This window comes from Schistocerca nitens, chromosome 4 (assembly GCF_023898315.1).
Source record: "Schistocerca nitens isolate TAMUIC-IGC-003100 chromosome 4, iqSchNite1.1, whole genome shotgun sequence".
NCBI classification, from domain to species: domain Eukaryota; kingdom Metazoa; phylum Arthropoda; class Insecta; order Orthoptera; family Acrididae; genus Schistocerca; species Schistocerca nitens.
Window position 1 is genome coordinate 567,569,317 of NC_064617.1, and position 19,592 is coordinate 567,588,908.

Sequence of the window (19,592 nt, forward strand, 5' to 3'; positions counted from 1 at the left end):
GCTTGTCTCCTGTCTTTACTGGTTTTATGTATCCTATGTTTAATTTTGTCACACAAAACAGCAAGCTATTAGCTAATAGGCAATAAAGAGTGCAAATTTTCTAAAGAATTCTTGTTCTTCCGGTTACAAATAATCCCATCTGCTATTAATTGTGAGTTTATTATTTTAAGAGGGGCAGGATGTCAAACTGGCTGACTGGGACAGGAGAGGCACCACAGGACATTTTAAATTTCCACTGGCCTGAATTTAGTTTGATGGCCCCCTTTACAAAACATTACATGTTTGAATTTCACAGAGCAAAATACAGAGACGTGTGATGGAAAAATGCTGTGTGAAGGGGCGTGGCACTTAACTTCAGCACACTTAAGACCAAATAACATGTCTTACGTTCTATGTTTTATGTATCAGACATCTTCAGAAAGATGTGTGCTACAAAATGAAGACTTTTTTGAAAAGCCGATTTTTAAAATTTTTGGCATCCTGCCTCTAACGCTCGAGGGAGGGAGAGCACCACTATCTAATATTGTTCCAGTTCGGAAATATCATAGATCCGGACCTAATGCACAGAGCAGTCTGAGTTGTTGTGGGGAGATAGTAGTCTCCATGTGACCCATGTTTAAGTGATTTTGTTGCTTCCTCTTCATTTATTGCTCTCAAGTCAAATGAAAACAAAACGGATTTCTGTGGCCGGCAGCTATCGAGTGAATTAAAATTCATTCACATAATTACAGAAGGCTAAACTATGTTATTAGTTTTAGATTTTGTTTCCACCTTTCTGACAGTCAAGCGTTAATTGCCTTGCAGAACAATGAAGTTTTTTTGTCGGTTTGTTAAAGAAAATGACTTTCATTAATCTTTTCTACTGAGGCCAATTAATTTCAAACGAAGTCTTTAATCCAAACTATTGGCTAGTTTCAACTGTTCGCTGCATTTCAAGTTCACGTTTTCATCTTCTAGCACATATGGTATTATGCTATAATAAAGAACCAAACATGAGATAATACGGTTCTGGTACTCCAAGAAAATTTTCATTTGAATCTGGATACTGCGAAAGCAAAGAGAGCTTCACTCCAAGTTTAAACGCAGCCAAAACATCTCAGACAAACAGAAGCTAAGCGATGTCAAAGTTAGCGTAAGGAGGGCTATGCGAGAAGCGTTCAGTGAATTCGAAAGTAAAATTCTATGTACAGACTTGACAGAAAATCCTAGGAAGTTCTGGTCTTACGTTAAATCAGTAAGTGGCTCGAAACAGCATATCCAGACACTCCGGGATGATGATGGCATTGAAACAGAGGACGACACGCGTAAAGCTGAAATACTAAACACCTTTTTCCAAAGCTGTTTCACAGAGGAAGACCGCACTGCAGTTCCTTCTCTAAATCCTCGCACAAACGAAAAAATGGCTGACATCGAAATAAGTGTCCAAGGAATAGAAAAGCAACTGGAATCACTCAACAGAGGAAAGTCCACTGGACCTGACGGGATACCAATTCGATTCTACACAGAGTACGCGAAAGAACTTGCCCCCTTCTAACAGCCGTGTACCGCAAGTCTCTAGAGGAACGGAGGGTTCCAAATGATAGGAAAAGAGCACAGGTAGTCCCAGTCTTCAAGAAGGGTCGTCGAGCAGATGCGCAAAACTATAGACCTATATCTCTGACGTCGATCTGTTGTAGAATTTTAGAACATGTTTTTTGCTCGAGTATCATGTCGTTTTTGGAAACCCAGAATCTACTATGTAGGAATCAACATGGATTCCGGAAACAGCGATCGTGTGAGACCCAACTCGCGTTATTTGTTCATGAGACCCAGAAAATATTAGATACAGGCTCCCAGGGAGATGCTATTTTTCTTGACTTCCGGAAGGCGTTCGATACAGTTCCGCACTGTCGCCTGATAAACAAAGTAAGAGCCTACGGAATATCAGACCAGCTGTGTGGCTGGATTGAAGAGTTTTTAGCAAACAGAACACAGCATGTTGTTATCAATGGAGAGACATCTACAGACGTTAAAATAACCTCTGGCGTGCCGCAGGGGAGTGTTATGGGACCATTGCTTTTCACAATATTTATAAATGACCTAGTAGATAGTGTCGGAAGTTCCATGCGGCTTTTCGCGGATGATGCTGTAGTATACAGAGAAGTTGCAGCATTAGAAAATTGTAGCGAAATGCAGGAAGATCTGCAGCGGATAGGCACTTGGTGCAGGGAGTGGCAACTGTCCCTTAATATAGACAAATGTAATGTATTGCGAATACATAGAAAGAAGGATCCTTTATTGTATGATTATATGATAGCGGAACAAACACTGGTAGCAGTTCTGTAAAATATCTGGGAGTATGCGTGCGGAACGATTTGAAGTGGAATGATCATATAAAATTAATTGTTGGTAAGGCGGGTGCCAGGTTGAGATTCATTGGGAGAGTGCTTAGAAAATGTAGTCCATCAACAAAGGAGGTGGCTTACAAAACACTCGTTCGACCTATACTTGAGTATTGCTCATCAGTGTGGGATCCGTACCAGATCGGGTTGACGGAGGAGATAGAGAAGATCCAAAGAAGAGCGGCGCGTTTCATCACAGGGTTATTTGGTAACCGTGATAGCGTTACGGAGATGTTTAGCAAACTCAAGTGGCAGACTCTGGAAGAGAGGCGCTCTGCATCGCGGTGTAGCTTGCTCGCCAGGTTTCGAGAGGGTGCGTTTCTGGATGAGGTATCGAGTATATTGCTTCCCCCTACTTATACCTCCCGAGGAGATCACGAATGTAAAATTAGAGAGATTAGAGCGCGCACGGAGGCTTTCAGACAGTCGTTCTTCCCGCGAACCATACGCGACTGGAACAGGAAAGGGAGGTAATGACAGTGGCACGTAAAGTGCCCTCCGCCACACACCGTTGGGTGGCTTGCGGAGTATGAATGTAGATGTAGATGTAGATATACGAATGTGCACTTTAAGCTGAATTATGCATTTTAGTATGGTTCACAAAATTCCCATGCTCTTAGAGTATGTCTTGTTTCTTTTATGACATAATTTAAGATATTTTAATGTTTTACACATACAAACGTACGAGCTTCCTGCGTTGTCATAGCTGCGCAAGCGCGGTAACGCCTGTCATCTGGTGCAACTGCTGAAACAAATCTAACAGGTCGCGGGAAAACATTCCGAATGGATGTTTGAAAAGTGTTATTTTCAAGTAAAGTAAACATCCTTTTACACAAGACGCGATTGTCCGATGAATTTGTTAAATCGCAGAGCGTTTGACTCTCATTCAAAAATCAAATCTTTGAGGATGACCATTTAGAATATTTTTGCACCCAGATCAGACATTTATGTCATTGTTAAAAGTTCTACTGGAACATTTGTGTTCACACACAAAAAGATCAACATTATGTGTGAAAGCTTAGCTTCTCTTGCAGCTTAGTAATCCAACATTATATGTGGAAGCTTTGCTTTTCTTGTAGCAACGCTATGTATATTAATTTAAACCATTACCTTTTTCTATTTGTGTGTTCACACTGCTTAACAGTGATGTCGCTATTGGCTGACTACATCACGTGTCCTATGCTCTGAATATCCGCTGCCATCGGCTGGCGAGATGGCTTGACACGATCTATGACTGGCTTACAAAAGCGCATCGCAATCTTGATTTCAATCCTTCGGAAAGTAACATGCGGTGTTTGGAATTTGTATTTATACTTTCGTAATACGAAAATATGCAGTGTACATGGTGCTGCACATCAGACATCTTTCCAAGACGTGTTTTTTCCCCTGAGTTTAATTTTCTAAAGTGCTGGGAAATTCTACGCTGTCGTATAAAACCACAACCATTGAAAGGATTGATAAGTTTTACAGTTCTGAGGAAAGGTACACTGTTACTTAACGTGTAAAACGTGTATTTTCATCTGGGGATTTTTTTTCCTTGTCCACGTATACACCCTGTAATGTCATGCTCCAGTGTAATTGCTGCGGTTTTTGCACCATTTGGCTGAGCTACAGCAACTATTAAGCTTTACACCTGCTTTCTGCAATGCCCTCCAGAAAACCGGTTCCCAGCAATGCAGACCCCCTGCCCTACACGGTTGTAGGGGACATTAAAAGAACCGTAGTGACTACAATAGTGTGTCAGGTGGTGTGTGCATCTCTCCTGAATTCATTATGCAGTGAACCTGTGCCCTCCTTCAAACACCTCTTGAAACTGGCTGTCTGGATGACTCGGGGGAGTAACTGTGTGCAACGTATATCTTTCTCCAGATGGTGCAGTACCCCTGTATGCATTGGCTGCACTGATTCATAAACTCCCTAAACCTTTTGTACTTCCGGGAGATTTTAACACCCATAACTCCTTGTTGGGTAGTGGCCGTAGCAGATATATCGGAACTTTCCTGTCTCAACTCAACCTCAGCCTCTGCCTCTGCCTCTTGAATATTGCCTCTTGAATATTATTCGAGGAAGGGGTATCCAACACTCAAAAAAACTACGTTACCCTCACAGCGGCTGACCTGTTTCATGGTAGTAAATCGTCTTTGTTAAGTCGTGAAAATGTTAGGATTCCGCTATAAATCCATCTCTGGCAGAAAGTTACTAATGGAACGCCAAGATATTGCAGCCTGGCGATGCCGCTTTCTTAGAGAATTAGTGGGGACAAATTTTGATGAAAATGTTTGGCTTGATGAAACGTGGGTGAATGCAGGACACAATTTAAAAAAAGGCTGGAGAGACGGTACCATCAGCGGAAGTATGGCAGCTCTGATCGGTACAGGAAAAAGGATAATTGTAGCACATGCCAGAAATTCAAAAGGTTTCATTCCAAATTGTCTGCTGCTATTTAGTTCAAATAAGACCTCAGACTACCACGAAGAGATTAACCACAATACTTTAGTGAAATGGTTTGAAGACTGTGTGCTCCAGAACTTAACAAAAAACGCTGTCATTGTTATGGATAACACTCCTTATCATTCAGTAATACAAGACAAAGCACCCACAAAGGCAACGAGGAAAAACGACAGTGTTAGTTGGTTACAGAAACATAAGGTGCAGTTCGACAGTAATTTTACAAGGGCAGAATTATTAGAACCTGTATCGCAACACAAGCCAAAGAACCCGATTTACATTGTGGATGAAGTAGCAAAAAAATACAGGCATAAATTGCGCAGATTGCCTCCTTACCATTGCCATTTCAACGCAATAGAGCTGATTTGGGCTCAGGTTAAGCGGCATATTGTTGCAGAAAATAAGAAATTCACATTAGCCGAAATGGAACACCTTTTGAAAGAGGCAGTTGAAATTGTGACATCAGAAGACTGGCAGAAGGTAGTACATCACATGAAAGGAGTGATACAGGACGCATGGAACAATGAAGGTGTCTTACAGCAAAGTGTCAAAGACTTGATTATATCTGTCAATACGAGCAGCGAGACTGATAGTTCCACTGACTCTGAATTAAGTGGTGTTTTCACATTGTCTGAGTAGTGTGTAGTGTACTTACTGCCATTAAATAGTGTGTTTGTGAATTTATTTCGGTTAATTCTTATTCTTGTTGTGAGACTAAGAAATATTGTTTGGCCAGCTCTCGTCATCTCCTTACGGTAAGTTAGACTGAATTTTAATTCTATTTCATTTTGTATGTTGTTGTTGTGGTCTTCAGTCCTGAGACTGGTTTGATGCAGCTCTCCATGATACTCTATCCTGTGCAAGCTTCTTCATCTCCCAGTACCTACTGCAACCTACATCCTTCTGAATCTGCTTAGTGTATTCATCTCTTGGTCTCCCTCTACAATTTTTACCCTCCACACTGCCCTCCAATGCTAAATTTGTGATCACTTGATGCCTCAGAACATGTCCTACCAACCGGTCCCTTCTTCTTGTCAAGTTGTGCCACAAACTTCTCTTCTCCCCAATTCTATTCAATACCTTCTCATTAGTTACGTGATCTACCCATCTAATCTTCAGCATTCTTCTGTAGCACCACATTTCGAAAGCTTCTATTCTCCTCCTGTCCGAACTATTTATCGTCCATGTTTCACTTCCATACATTGCTACACTCCATACAAAGACTTTCAGAAACTACTTCCTGGCACTTAAATCTATACTCGATGTTAACAAATTTCTCATCTTCAGAAACGATTTCCTCGCCATTGCCAGTCTACATTTTATATCCTCTCTACTTCGACCATCATCAGTTATTTTACTCCCTAAATAGCAAAACTCCTTTACTACTTTAAGTGTCTCATTTCCTAATCTAATTCCCTCAGCATCACCCGATTTAATTCGACTACATTCCATTATCCTCGTTTTGCTTTTGTTGATGTTCATCTTATATCCTCCTTTCAAGACACTATCCATTCTGTTCAACTGCTCTTCAAAGTCCTTTGCTGTCTCTGACAGAATTACGTCATCGGTGAACCTCAAAGTTTTTACTTCTTCTCCATGAATTTTAATACCTACTCCGAATTTTTCTTTTGTTTCCTTTACTGCTTGCTCAATATACAGATTGAATAACATCGGGGAGAGGCTACAACCCTGTCTCACTCCTTTCCCAACCACTGCTTCCCTTTCATGCCCCCTCGACTCTTATAACTGCCATCTGGTTTCTGTACAAATTGTAAATAGCCTTTCGCTCCCTGTATTTTACCCCTGCCACCTTCAGAATTTGAAAGAGAGAATTCCAGTTAACATTGTCAAAAGCTTTCTCTAAGTCGACAAATGCTAGAAACGTAGGTTTGCTTTTTCTTAATCTTTCTTCTAAGATAAGTCGTACGGTTAGTATTGCCTCACGTGTTCCAACATTTCTACGGAATCCAAACTGATCTTCCCCGACGTCCGCTTCTACCAGTTTTTCCATTCGTCTGTAAAGAATTCGCGTTAGTATTTTGCAGCTGTGACTTATTAAACTGATAGTTGCTTTCTTTGGGATTGGAATTATTATATTCTTCTTGAAGTCTGAGGGTATTTCGTCTGTCTCATACGTCTTGCTCACCAGATGGTAGAGTTATGTCATGACTGGCTCTCCCAAGGCCATCAGTAGTTCTAATGGAATGTTGTCTACTCCCGGGTCCTTGTTTCGACTCTGGTCTTTCAGGGCTCTGTCAAACTCTTCACGCAGTATCATATCTCCCATTTTATCTTCATCTACATCCTCTTCCATTTCTATAATATTGTCCTCTCGTACATGACCCTTGTATAAACCCTCTATATACTCCTTCCACCTTTCTGCTTTCCCCTCTTTGCTTAGAACTGGGTTGCCATCTGAGCTCTTGATATTCATAAAAGTGGTTCTCTTCTCTCCAAAGGTCTCTTTAATTTTCCTGTAGGCAGTATCTATCTTACCCCTAGTGAGACAAGCCTCTACATCCTTACATTTGTCCTCTAGCCATCCCTGCTTAGCCATTTTGCACTTCCTGTCAATCTCATTTTTGAGACGTTTGTATTCCCTTTTGCCTGCTTCATTTACTGCATTTTTATATTTTCTCCTTTCATCAATTAAATTCAATATTTCTTCTGTTACCCAAGGATTTCTATTAGCCCTCGTCTTTTTACCTACTTGATCCTCTGCTGCCTTCACTACTTCATCCCTCTGAGCTACCCATTCTTCTTCTACTGTATTTCTTTCCCCCATTCCTGTCAATTGTTCCATTATGCTCTCCCTGAAACTCTCTACAACCTCTGGTTCTTTCAGTTTATCCGGGTCCCATCTCCTTAAATTCCCACCTTTTTGCAGATTCTTCAGTTTCAATCTGCAGTTCATAACCAATAGATTGTGGTCAGAATCCACATCTGCCCCTGGAAATGTCTTACAATTTAAAACCTGGTTCCTAAATCTCTGTCTTACCATTATATAATCTATCTGATACCTTTTAGTATCTCCAGGATTGTTCCAGGTATACAGCCTTCTTTTATGATTCTTGAACCAAGTGTTAGTTATGATTAAGTTATGCTCTGTGCAAAATTCTACAAGGCGGCTTCCTCTTTCATTTCTTCCCCCCAATCCATATTTTCGTCTCCCTTCACTACCTGAATAATTTCGTTTATCTCGTCATAATTTCATCTATTTCATCATCTGCAGAGCTAGTTGGCGTATAAACTTGTACTACCGTAGTGGGCGTGGGCTTCGTGTCCAACTTGGCCACAATAATGCGTTCACTATGCTGTTTGTAGTAGCTAACCTGGACTCCTATTTTTTTATTCATTATTAAACCTACTCCTGCATTACCCCTATTTGATTTTGTATTTATAACCCTGTAATCACCAGACCAAAAGTCTTGTTCCTCCTGCCACCGAACTTCACTAATTCCCACTATATCTAACTTTAACCTATCCATTTCCCTTTTTAAATTTTCTAACCTACCTGCCCGATTAAGGGATCTGACATTCCACACTCCGATCCGTAGAATGCCAGTTTTCTTTCTCCTGATAACGACGTCCTCCTGTGTAGTCCCCGCCCGGAGATCCGAATGGGGGACTATTTTACCTCCGGAATATTTTACCCAAGAGGACGCCATCATCATTTAATCATACAGTAAAGCTGCATGTCCTCGGGAAAAAATACTGCTGTAGTTTCCCCTTGCTTTCAGCAGTTCGCAGTACCAGCACAGCAAGGCCGTTTTGGTTAATGTTACAAGGCCAGATCAGTCAATCATCCAGACTGTTGCCCCTGCAACTACTGAAAAGGCTGCTGCCCCTCTTCAGGAACCACATGTTTGTCTGGCCTCTCAACAGATACCCCTCCGTTGTGGTTGCACCTACGGTACGGCCATCTGTATCGCTGAGGCACGCAAGCCTCCCCACCAATGGCAAGGTCCATGGTTCATGGGGGTTCATTTTGTATATACACAAAGATGTTATTAAATGTTTGTAATAGTTTTAGAGATTTGCAATCTAAAGAAGAAAACTTTTCCGGACGCGAAAATTTCTCACACTTCAATAGTTAATGTAACAACGGCCCTAATTAAAATTAAGAAAAGATATTTGACAGATTGTGAGAAATTGTAGAGATATACATCATATGTGGGTTTGAAATTTTTTACTTACTTTCTGCAGAAGATAAAGGCCTTACAATGATTTTCTATCGCCGGGGGTAGCGATGAGCTGAGGTGGCTGCCTCCAGTCAGTGCTTGACGTGACAACGCCGCAACTTCGCAGCGCAAATGTCAAGTGACAACTACTTTAAATCAGACTATAAGAGTGTGTGGAAGACCTCCATGCAGACCTCTCGCAGGGACTCTGTGGTTCTCTGCTGGCACTGCATTGACCATACATGGCTGACACATGGCTACCTCTTCCATCGTGAGGACCCACCTCGGTGTCACTGGCTCACATATGACTGTAGTCATCTTGCTCGACTGCCCACTTTTAGCAGCTCTGCGGTGCACTTCTTACTTTCCCAGCACCCTACCTTCAGTGTTGGGTGACAATGCCTCAACAGCAGATTTAGTTTTAAGTTTTATTTGTGAAGGGGTTTTTATCGTACCATCTAAGGGTGGGCATTTAGCCTTCTCTGTGAGTCCACCACTCTCCCTCCATTTTAACTGTCGCACTTTCTTTGCATTTGTTTGTCTTGGTGGTAGTCTTTTCTCTGCATGTGTTCATCTGGCTTTTTTATGGACATTTAAGTGTGTTGAAGAGTGGCTGGCTCATCCTGTTTCATTATTGTGATCAGTCAGCCCAGACCAAATGTTCTATGGGTTTTAATACCTCCTTCTACTTTTCCATGTGGTGTATATTTTCCCCATTTTTTGTTTCTTTCATTAGTTTTCCTTTTAGGTGTGGCGTTGTTTTTTGTACCTTGAGCATTGCTTGGTCAGGGAAAAGGGACAAATGGTCCTCTAGTTTGGCCCTTTATACCCCAAACCAACCAACTCACATTCTTCTTAACAGTGGGTATGGGGCTTCAGTCTTGGTGTAGGGGCCACACATTCTTCCATAGGCAGTGGCATTCTGATCCCTTCAGCAGTTTCCACTTCACAAACTCTGGCTTGTTTCTTCTGAATAGCCATAATTTAGCAATTAAATGCTTCTTGGTCAGTGTCAAACAACACGTTACTTGCACCATGTGCCCATATGATTAGAACTAGTGGCTGTGATTCAGATTTTAGAGTAAAATATTTGAAATAGTGAGAAAAATAAGGGCCTAAAAGACACCGCCATAGATTTTGAGATTGTGGCATGTATAGATGCTACTAAGATGTTGATCAAAACACTACTTCTCATAGTTTCTTGGGTCATCATTTCCATATGAACCCAAAGCTCAAAGTGTAATTTTGTTGCCCTGCACTGTTCAGTTATTACCTCGGGTACACAATATAGTTTAATGTCTACACGTATGTAGTAGTCATACTTATTTTATTTACAAACTTCACAACTGTAAGGGCACTATTGTAACTAGCCTGTAAGTGGAAAGTTTGTGAATTATATTAACAAATAAATATTATGTAAAATATTAATTAGTATTTCTTAACATGAAGTAGGTACTTTATTTTTTCATAGTAAGTACAGAATGTTGAAACCTGGTTAAAAAGCAGTTCACTCCAGTGAGAAGTGTAGTTACTGTAAATTTGATTTTTCAGAAACACCTGTTTTTCTCAAAACTTCCTGTGCTTTGGGCCCTTATGGTTGTCAGTGCCTTATGTCATTACTAACTGAACAACACAATGGAGTTTCCAGGATGTCGTTTAAATTTAAGTAACATATTAGTGAAGCCTGACATGAGTGGCGGTGGGGAGGGGGGAGGTGAGACAGTTATCTTAATGTGGTTTATTAAATAAAAATTTTTAGAAGTAAAGACTTTCAATGCCAAAATTGCAGTTTTCCTTTCACAATTCAGGTTGGGTAACTAGTTTGTTACTATCTGCAACCATCTTCAGATCTGTAACACATGTAGTAAACATAGCCCAAGAAAATCATTCTACAATCGAGTAGTATAAAAGGACAGTGTATAAAACCTGAGCAGAAATAATGGGGAGCCAATGTAAAAGTGAAAATTTGACAAAGCCACTTAAGTGTAGTATAAACAGTGGTAATGATTATATGCTAACATACTGTTCAAAATATGAAAAGACGGTGAATAAGCATTGGAAAGGATTGTTAGCTGTAGTCATACAAAAACATGCCTTCGTAATTACCAAAACAATAGTAGTACGTGAAACTTCCTGGCAGATTAAAACTGTGTGCCGGACCAAGACTCGAACTCGGGACCTTTGCCTTTCGCGGGCAAACATCTCCCAGGCTGTGGCTAAGCCATGTCTCCGCAATATCCTTTCTTTCAGGAGTGCTAATTATGCAAGGTTCGCAGGAGAGCTTCTGTAAAGTTTGGAAGGTAGTAGACGAGGTACTGGCAGAAGTAAAGCTGTGAGGACGGGGCGTGAGTTGTGCTTGGGTAGCTCAGTTGGTAGAGCACTTGCCTGCGAAAGGCAAAGGTCCCAAGTTAGAGTCTCGGTCCGGCACACAGTTTTAATCTGCCAGGAAGTTTCATATCAGCACACACACACTCTGCTGCAGATGAAAATCTCATTCTGGAAACAGTAGTACGTAGTTGAAAATCTTGTTGTGAGCAGGCCAGGTTGTAGACCTGTCAAAAGAATTGCAGACCAAAAATCGCAAAAAGATTATTATTGTTCCTTCAAATGGATTTTAAAATATAAGGATAATATTTGCATAAAGATTAAAAGGCAGAGATCGGTGTTACCTCGTGAACTGGCACCATGCTATTTGTAGGAAGCAGGTGCTATGTAATTGCAAAATAAATTCAGGAATAAACTGAAGAAGCTTATGCTTAAGGCCAACGAATTTCAAAACCGTAAAAAACAGGGAAGTTGAAAACTGAAAGATGGGGAAGTGGCCTTACACAGCTAACTGGAAGCATGCCATCTTTAAAAGATGTCATATGAGAGTCAATTGACATAAATGTTGGAATACAGAGTAGCACTAAAAATATGAACCACATACAGTAATTTCACAGTTGGCGGTCACATAGGAAATTGTCCAGTTGCAGGAGTAAAAGTTTGATCGCAACTTCATTACTTACAATAGTATAACAGGGATTATGAGAGCAGTGTATGCAATGGTTCAAAAAATCTTTCAGCTGTTCTGTTGCTGCAAATGTAGAAGCCATAGAGTTCATAGAAATTTTGTAATAAAGCTGAGTGATCAACAGTCATAAAATGAAAAGTGAATACCATACCCTAGCTTACGTAATGATCCTGCATGGCATGTGACATTGCCTCCTTCATAAAATACGTACAAACTGAAGGATAATCGGAGAATGCTGTGTGCCATCAGTCTGAAAGGCACTTCAAAGCACAGAATTATACAAGGGCTCCTACTGGCCAACCGAAGTAGCCAAACCTTGACAGATGGCACAGGAGCACTTGTATTTACAAAGAGAGACATAACACACACTGTAGATCAAATAATAAAACTCATATTTGTGTGTGTGTGTGTGTGTGTGTGTGTGTGTGTGTGTGTGTGTAATTCAACAATGAAATGTAAAATATTGGTTGAGGTGAGGTGACAGCTGATGGTGACGAATACCACCTCATGTGAAGCAGGAAGCAGCACTGAGGGCAGGCACAGCTAGATGGCAGATGGCGGCGGCAGCAGCAGTGTTGTAACTGCCTAGACTTGATCTTCGTATATCCGTAATTCAAATGGACGATTTGGGACGTCGGCTAGTGTAATATATGCTAAAAAATGACGAAATTCCTCCAGCTGTATTAAGGTGTTGGTTTTATTGGTGACTAGTTTCGATGTTGTTACATAATCTTCAGGTGCATACTTGTTGACAGCAACCTTATGTGTGTAACACTAGCAGTCAGTGGTGAGATAGGTGTGTTCCATGCGGAAGGCAGGTAGACGTGCAGTCGCAGATTAGCAACGGCTACTTTCCCTGTGACATTTCGTTGTAGATACGAAAGAAATAATTCTTGCCGAATGCTTTTTGGTCATTCGAAACATTACCTGGGGCTTTCTTCACGCTGGAATAAATATCCAATTCTTAGAGTGGTGGTGTTTGCACATAAAGTAATATTTCTACCCTTCAGTAATGTCTCGTACCATATATCTCATTAGTAATATGTGAGCCAAAGGATGTTTAGAGAGTAGTTGTGCCCCCTGTGCCTGTCTGGCCAATATAGTTACTGTCAGTCATTGCAGTTCATTTTGTGCGTACCCAGTTTATGAAACTTACTAGGCATTCACTCTATCTGGTGCACGATTTGAGTGAGTTAGTAGTGTGCATACCAATCCCAACAGCCATTTTGCAAAAGCACTGTTCAGTTTTTTGTGACATGATTATTATAGGTCATAGCTGTAAATTTAACCCTCTCAATAAGATTACTGTTGATATGAAGGAGGGCCTTATTCTGGCCTAATATTTTTTGTTTCTTTCTTTTTGGAACAGTTCGTGACATCAGATGTTTTATAGCCATTGGTCACTGCAATTTAACTGTGGCAATTTCTGTCAGTTTCACAACACTGTTGTGAAGTAAGCCACTATAGACGATGAATCGTGGAACGGAAATAAGACATTTTAATACTGCTGTTGGTGTGATGAGAGGGCATTAATGACATCATTATTACTTTAAGCGTATGTTAGACATTAAAATCACTTTGTCGTCTTCTGTTCCTTTGCAGTATATGTATGATATAATTGTCAGTCTTTGTAAATGAAAGTGCTCCCATGCCATTTATCGCCTGTGTTTGCTATTTCAGTTGGCCGGTAGCCCTTGCATAATTGGACACGTCTTGTCAGACTGGTAGTGTGCAGTGTTCTCATATTATCCTTGCAGTTTCTACATATTGTATAAAAATTAAATTATATGCCACACAGGATCATTCTTCAATAAGCTAGGGTTTGGTATTTCCCTCTTATTTCGTGCCTCAACTTCATTATAAAATTACTACAAACTGTATGGCTTGTATGTTTACAGTTGAGAGTTTTGGGGGCCATTGTGTATAATGTTCTCTTGATAATACGTGAATTCTAGTGCAAGTAATGAGCTTTTGATCCAACTTCTACTCAAGCAACTGGACGATTTCCTATATGACTTCCAACCTGCAAACTTACCCTGCCTTCCTTTTTTGCACTACACTGTACTTAGATGTTTCTATCAACTGACTCTTATGATTTATCTTTTACATATGGCACATTGCCAATAATCTATATAAGGCAGCTTCCTTGTCTTAGTTTTAACTTCACTCCATGTTACTTTCATGATTTTGAAATTAATTGGCCTTAAGCATAAGCTGCTTCAATTTATTCATGAATTAATTGGAATTACATAGCATCTGCTTCCTACAGGTGGCATGTTGCCAGTTCAGGAGGTAACACACATCTCTACCTTGTAATCTCTATGCTGTTCTTATCTTTACATATATTTTTTAAAATCCATTTGGATGAACACTAAGTTTTTGAGAGTTCTGGTCTGCAGTTCTTTTGACAGGTCTACAATCGGGCTTGCTCATGGTGATGTATGCATGTTGTTGCATGACTACAGCTAATGATGGTTTCCAATGCTTATTTACACCTTTCCATATTTTTGAACAGTATGTTACCTAATGAGCATAAACTTTGTTTATACTACAATGTTAAGCGACTGCCAAACTTTTCCATTTATGTATACAATTCGATCATTATTATTTTTGATCAAGTGTTGCACATTGTCTTTGTATACTACTCGATTGTCTAATAATTTTCTTAGTCGGTTTCCTACATGTAACAGATATGAAGATGGTTACAGATAGCAATCAAAACTAGTTATTCAACTGTAACTGTGATTGGAAAATTGTGGTCTAGGCATTAAGTTTTTACTTCCTATACAAAATTGTGTAAGCAGGGCTGAAGCCCTATAGACTACCATTCTTTGTGTAAATCAAAAATTAAAGTAATACCAACAAAAGTAACTCACTTTCATGTAATGGCATCAGTGAATAATAAGTCTGACATATCCATTGACAGTCTTTGTATATCGTAACTTAAAGGAACAAAAGTGCCTTTCCATGTTGCCGTGTTCAGCATCCATGCAGTTTTCACTCATTAGTAAGAATGTTTCACACATTATTTGCAGAATTGAATTACTTTATTGTTTCTGTATATTTAAAGTACTTTTTAATGGAAAAGGCAGCACAGTTTATTCTAGAAAATTGTCTGTTTAAAGTGTATAGTTAATATGTTGAAATCCGTATGTCATTCAGTAGCTCGTATTAAAAGATAACGTTATGATTCAAAAATGTTACGTTCAGCCCCTTCTGTAGTGATTAATAACTACACAAGTTCATACCATTGCCTATGGTGTCTTGTGCTGTAATTACAGCTGTAGATTTGTCACTGGCTGTATTCTAGAGATCTGAAGATAATAGAAGACTTTAATGTGCACTAGAATCCTTCTAAAATGTGTTTGTAGTGGATTCAAATGTAGGTATTGGTAGTAGATTCAAATGTAATAGTTGGAGAGACTGTTTTGTAATTGGAAAAACTTTAATCTCAAGACTTCACAAAAGTTCTTAACTTTACTGCACTGTTTAATTTTTGAAATTTGCCCACATAATAGCAAGCTTTGTTACGTGATATTCCAGAGATAAGATATTTTAAGCGAAGAATGTGATTATTACAAAGTGCTCTGTGTTCACTTGTCATTGAACACATGCAAATCCTAGCAAAAATTAAATCTGCCCGTAACATTCATTAAAATAAATATGGCCAGGCTGCAAGCAATGTGAATTGGCTCTTCAAAAGGTTACCACCTCTTTTCGCATCTTGTGTAGTATACTTTATTTACATCCAATGGGACAAAAAATTAACACGTTTGCCCTTCAATACAGTGTAAATGAGTGAAAAGATAATTCAGTCTCCAAAGCAGGTATTTGTGTCATCCTAGTTATCTTCTAATAAGATGGAACTTAAGAGAAGATTGCCAAGATGCACTGTTGCAGAATGTTAAACAGTTCATTCCAGAGACAAATGAAGAAGACTTCTTTCTCCCTCTTCCCTTTGTAGGTTAAATGCCATGAGGATTGGGGTGTAATTTTACTTCAGATCATTGTGATAATAGAAGGCAAAGGCACTGCCTCCAATTGAAGTGGTAGATCTTTTGCATCGTTACTAACAATATGTCCCTGTGTCTCCATTGTTTTTGTGTTGATTTCGGCAGCTGTGTGTTGTCAGTACAGGCAGTACCGATTAATATTTATTACTGAGTCGTGCCACTTATTTGCTTGCAGACATTTGGCCAGAATATTACCACCATGCCTGGGAAAGAACACTGTACCATATTGTACATCCACTACTGTACAGTAGCTTTATAACTAGTGTCGGCTTTGTTGTGGAAGACTGAACAATTTGGTGGTAGTGTTGGTGTTCCTACCAATATTGTATAACTCACATTTATTCATGCCAAATATTATTTCATAAAGTACTCTGTGGATTCAATACAGGAACTCTGAGAATTAAACATTGTTGACCACCTCTTGATTATGTATTTGCTGAACTGACCATTTTCAAAATGTTAAATTAGATGTAACAAATGAAATTCCAATTTTTTTTTAATTTTACTGTTTTGAGTCATTTTAGTAAAATTAAATCATCTCGAGGAATATCACTGTATCTTGCTTCTTGGTTCATTGAGATAGAATAGTGCAAAACGTTCCAGATTTCAGTTTCTTTCCTAGATCTTCTGACGGGAGGTTCCAGACCAACAACACCACTATTGCTTACACGCAAATCGCCAACAATGGATCAGGGAGTGCAAGTCAATCAACTTGGATTGACACCAATCAAAAAGGACACAAAGGAACAGCAGAACAGAGATGGGTTAGTATAAAAACTACATAGTAAACGTGTAATAAATTTGATGCACTGTAGTTATTACACAGATAATTCTTCCTCCCCTCATGTAATTGAGGGTTGTGCTCAAATCTTTGGTCAGACTGTAGTACAGCCATGATTTCATAAGCTTTTACCTCATTCAGTAGAGTATGTTCTGTAAAAGTTCAGTAAAACTTCAGTAAACCATGGAATTATATTTAAAGTAGCTTATATTAATTTTCACAAAGCCACACTGAATTATGTGAAGACGTTTAATAGTTGGCATTGTGGTTGTTGTGATCTTAAGAGTGAGCATACATTTCATGCTTCTCCCCCCCCCCAGGTCGGTTCTGTGCATCCCTCTTCATCTAAGAATAACTACTTCAACGTACATGCATTTTAACCTGCTTATTGTATTCATGCTTTGGTCTTTCCCTTTGCTGACTAAGGATGTGGCCTGAGAATAATGCCTTTTTCAGTAGAGTTGTGCTGCAAATTTCTTTCTGCAGTGAGATTCATATCTCCACTTTACTCAACCTATCCATCTCATCTTCAGCATTCTTCTGTAGCACATTTTCAAAGCTTTTATTTTCTTGTCTGAAATTTCACTTACATGATAAAATATCCAGAAAGGATTTCCTAATTTTTAATTGTGTACTGGGTGTTATGAAATTGCTATATTTCATACAGGCTTTTTCTTGATAAAGCCAGTCATTTTATATTCTTTTTGCTGCAGCTGTCATTGATTTTGCTGTCAAATTACGTAGAGTCATCTACTTTCTTTAGTTTCCCTAACTATCTTCCCCATAATTAGGTGCTTCAATTACATTACATTCTACTGCCTTTGTTTTACTCTTTTGTTGACTTTTGATCTCTTCCCAACAGACACTGTATTCCATTCCACTTGTCCCCAGTCTCTTGCATCTGGAAGAATTCCAGCATCAGTGGCAAACTTCTAAGTTTGTTTCCCTGTTCTTTAATTCCCTTTCCAAATTTGGTTTCCTTCACTGCTTGCTCAATTTAGTTACAGTAACATTGAAGATGAACTACAAACCTGTGTCACTCCCTTCTCAACCATTGCATCCCATATCCTAAACTCTTAAAACAGCAGTCTGCTTTTTGTAAAAGTTGTATGTAACGTTTTGCTCACTGTATTTTAAGGTAGGGATTTAGTACATTGATGATTACTGTGATGTACATTTATGTGCAATCTCTTCCACGCTTCAATTTCTCTTGTGGTCTTCCTGCCACCTACAGCCACCAAATCTGCAGTGAAGAGAAATCCCTTGACCAGTATGCTGAAGATACTGCTGTTGATACGGCATAAGATCGCATAAAGTTAAAATGGCCTTGGTGCGGCAGCTTTGCATGCATACCCAATCATGTAATGAGATTTTGTAAACACCTCTGTGGCAATGCCTCATTGTCATAGCTCTGTAGATGGCTATTTTTGCCTGCAACTGCATGAATTTGCAGCTGGAAGCTAACAGCACTCCTAGCTGTCTTGGAACTTCTTACGCTGTCTTGACTACAGTACCTTCAGACATTCATTACCCTCCTGACTTACCTCAAAAAGAAATATTGTGCTGTGAACCAGCTGAAAAAGAACACACCCTATCAACTTACCTACTTACCAAACTACTGACAATGTCCAGAAATGAGAAACATTCTAGCCATAATCCACCCCACCTTCCCCAAAGTGATCCATTGCCCATCTTTCATATGAAACATCCTGATTCATCCTTACCAAACAGTCAATTTCTGACACATGTGAGGACTTGGTCTGTTGACCTACTGAGTACATTTCTTGTCCCATCACTCAATACCAGGGCCATTGTGAAAGCATTCGTTTACTGTAATAGATCTTAATTACCTTAGCAAATTCATTTGTGGATATTACCACCAGCCATGTCCACTGTAATAGCCACAGGAGGCAAAGATCAGAGTTGACTTCTCAGTGAAACAACACACCACTGTCCACATCTTCCTCCAAACTTGTCTCCCATATCCCCCATTTCACCCCACCAATCTGCTCACAGATTCCTCTGCAGTATCTCTCTTCCTGCTTTGTGTTCCCCTCGAAGTTAACTTGTCCAGTTTTTGGCCCGCACAACTGCTGAGGCCTGCAAGAAGTGAGTTTAACTGTGCAGCATCTGTATGCTATTTCTAACTGCCTTTCCACCCCCAGGTTTGCATAACCATGTTTAGACTCCATTGATTTAAATGAGCGTTACTGTCATATACATAAATATTGGCCATTCAGCTTGGGGCATCCTGTATTTCAAATAATGATAGAATGGTGGTTGCTATTCAGCAACTAAAGCAGCTGCATTCATGTTCTTAAACTGTAATTATCTCTGTTAAAAGCAGTACAACTACTGCCAAAGACAGGTAAGAGCATGATGGATTATGAAGTACATTAGCATGGGTGGGAAGAGTTTAAGATCTGAGCTTGGTTATGGATGCAGTTTTTCAGTGATTCCTACATACATTGAAATCTGTGCACAGTGCGCTTCTAGGACAACATTGCTTATGAACATTTGTAAAACATGAAAATTACCAAACTCTTGTACTCAAGCTCATATGCAGTCTGTTAAATATAATTTACAATCAGAGAGGAAAACCGATAACATCGGTGTGGATTAAGTAACTATTCAGAACTTAAGAGCCATTTTGCACTGTGATTGGATCTAGGTAATATACTTAAAAAATATGTAGGAGCTACTGTATGGTCAACATTAATTGGTGATTTTTAATTGGTAACTCCAAAGGTGTTAGTGATCTACTCTGGTTTTAAG

At 39.5% G+C, this 19,592-nt stretch overlaps 1 protein-coding gene across 5 annotated transcripts in view; it reads left to right on the top strand.

Moving 5' to 3' along the window:
* LOC126252926 (protein LSM14 homolog A) overlaps positions 1-19,592 on the top strand; it is a 156,864-nt gene that overhangs the window by 66,743 nt on the left and 70,529 nt on the right. For 4 of the 5 annotated variants that reach the window (XM_049953917.1, XM_049953921.1, XM_049953918.1 and 1 more), the window contains exon 4: positions 16,659-16,800. In XM_049953917.1, coding sequence (XP_049809874.1) covers positions 16,659-16,800 — 142 coding nt within the window. Of the gene's footprint in view, positions 1-16,646; positions 16,801-19,592 lie in introns of all 5 variants that reach the window. The other variant, XM_049953919.1, reaches the window with a different exon arrangement.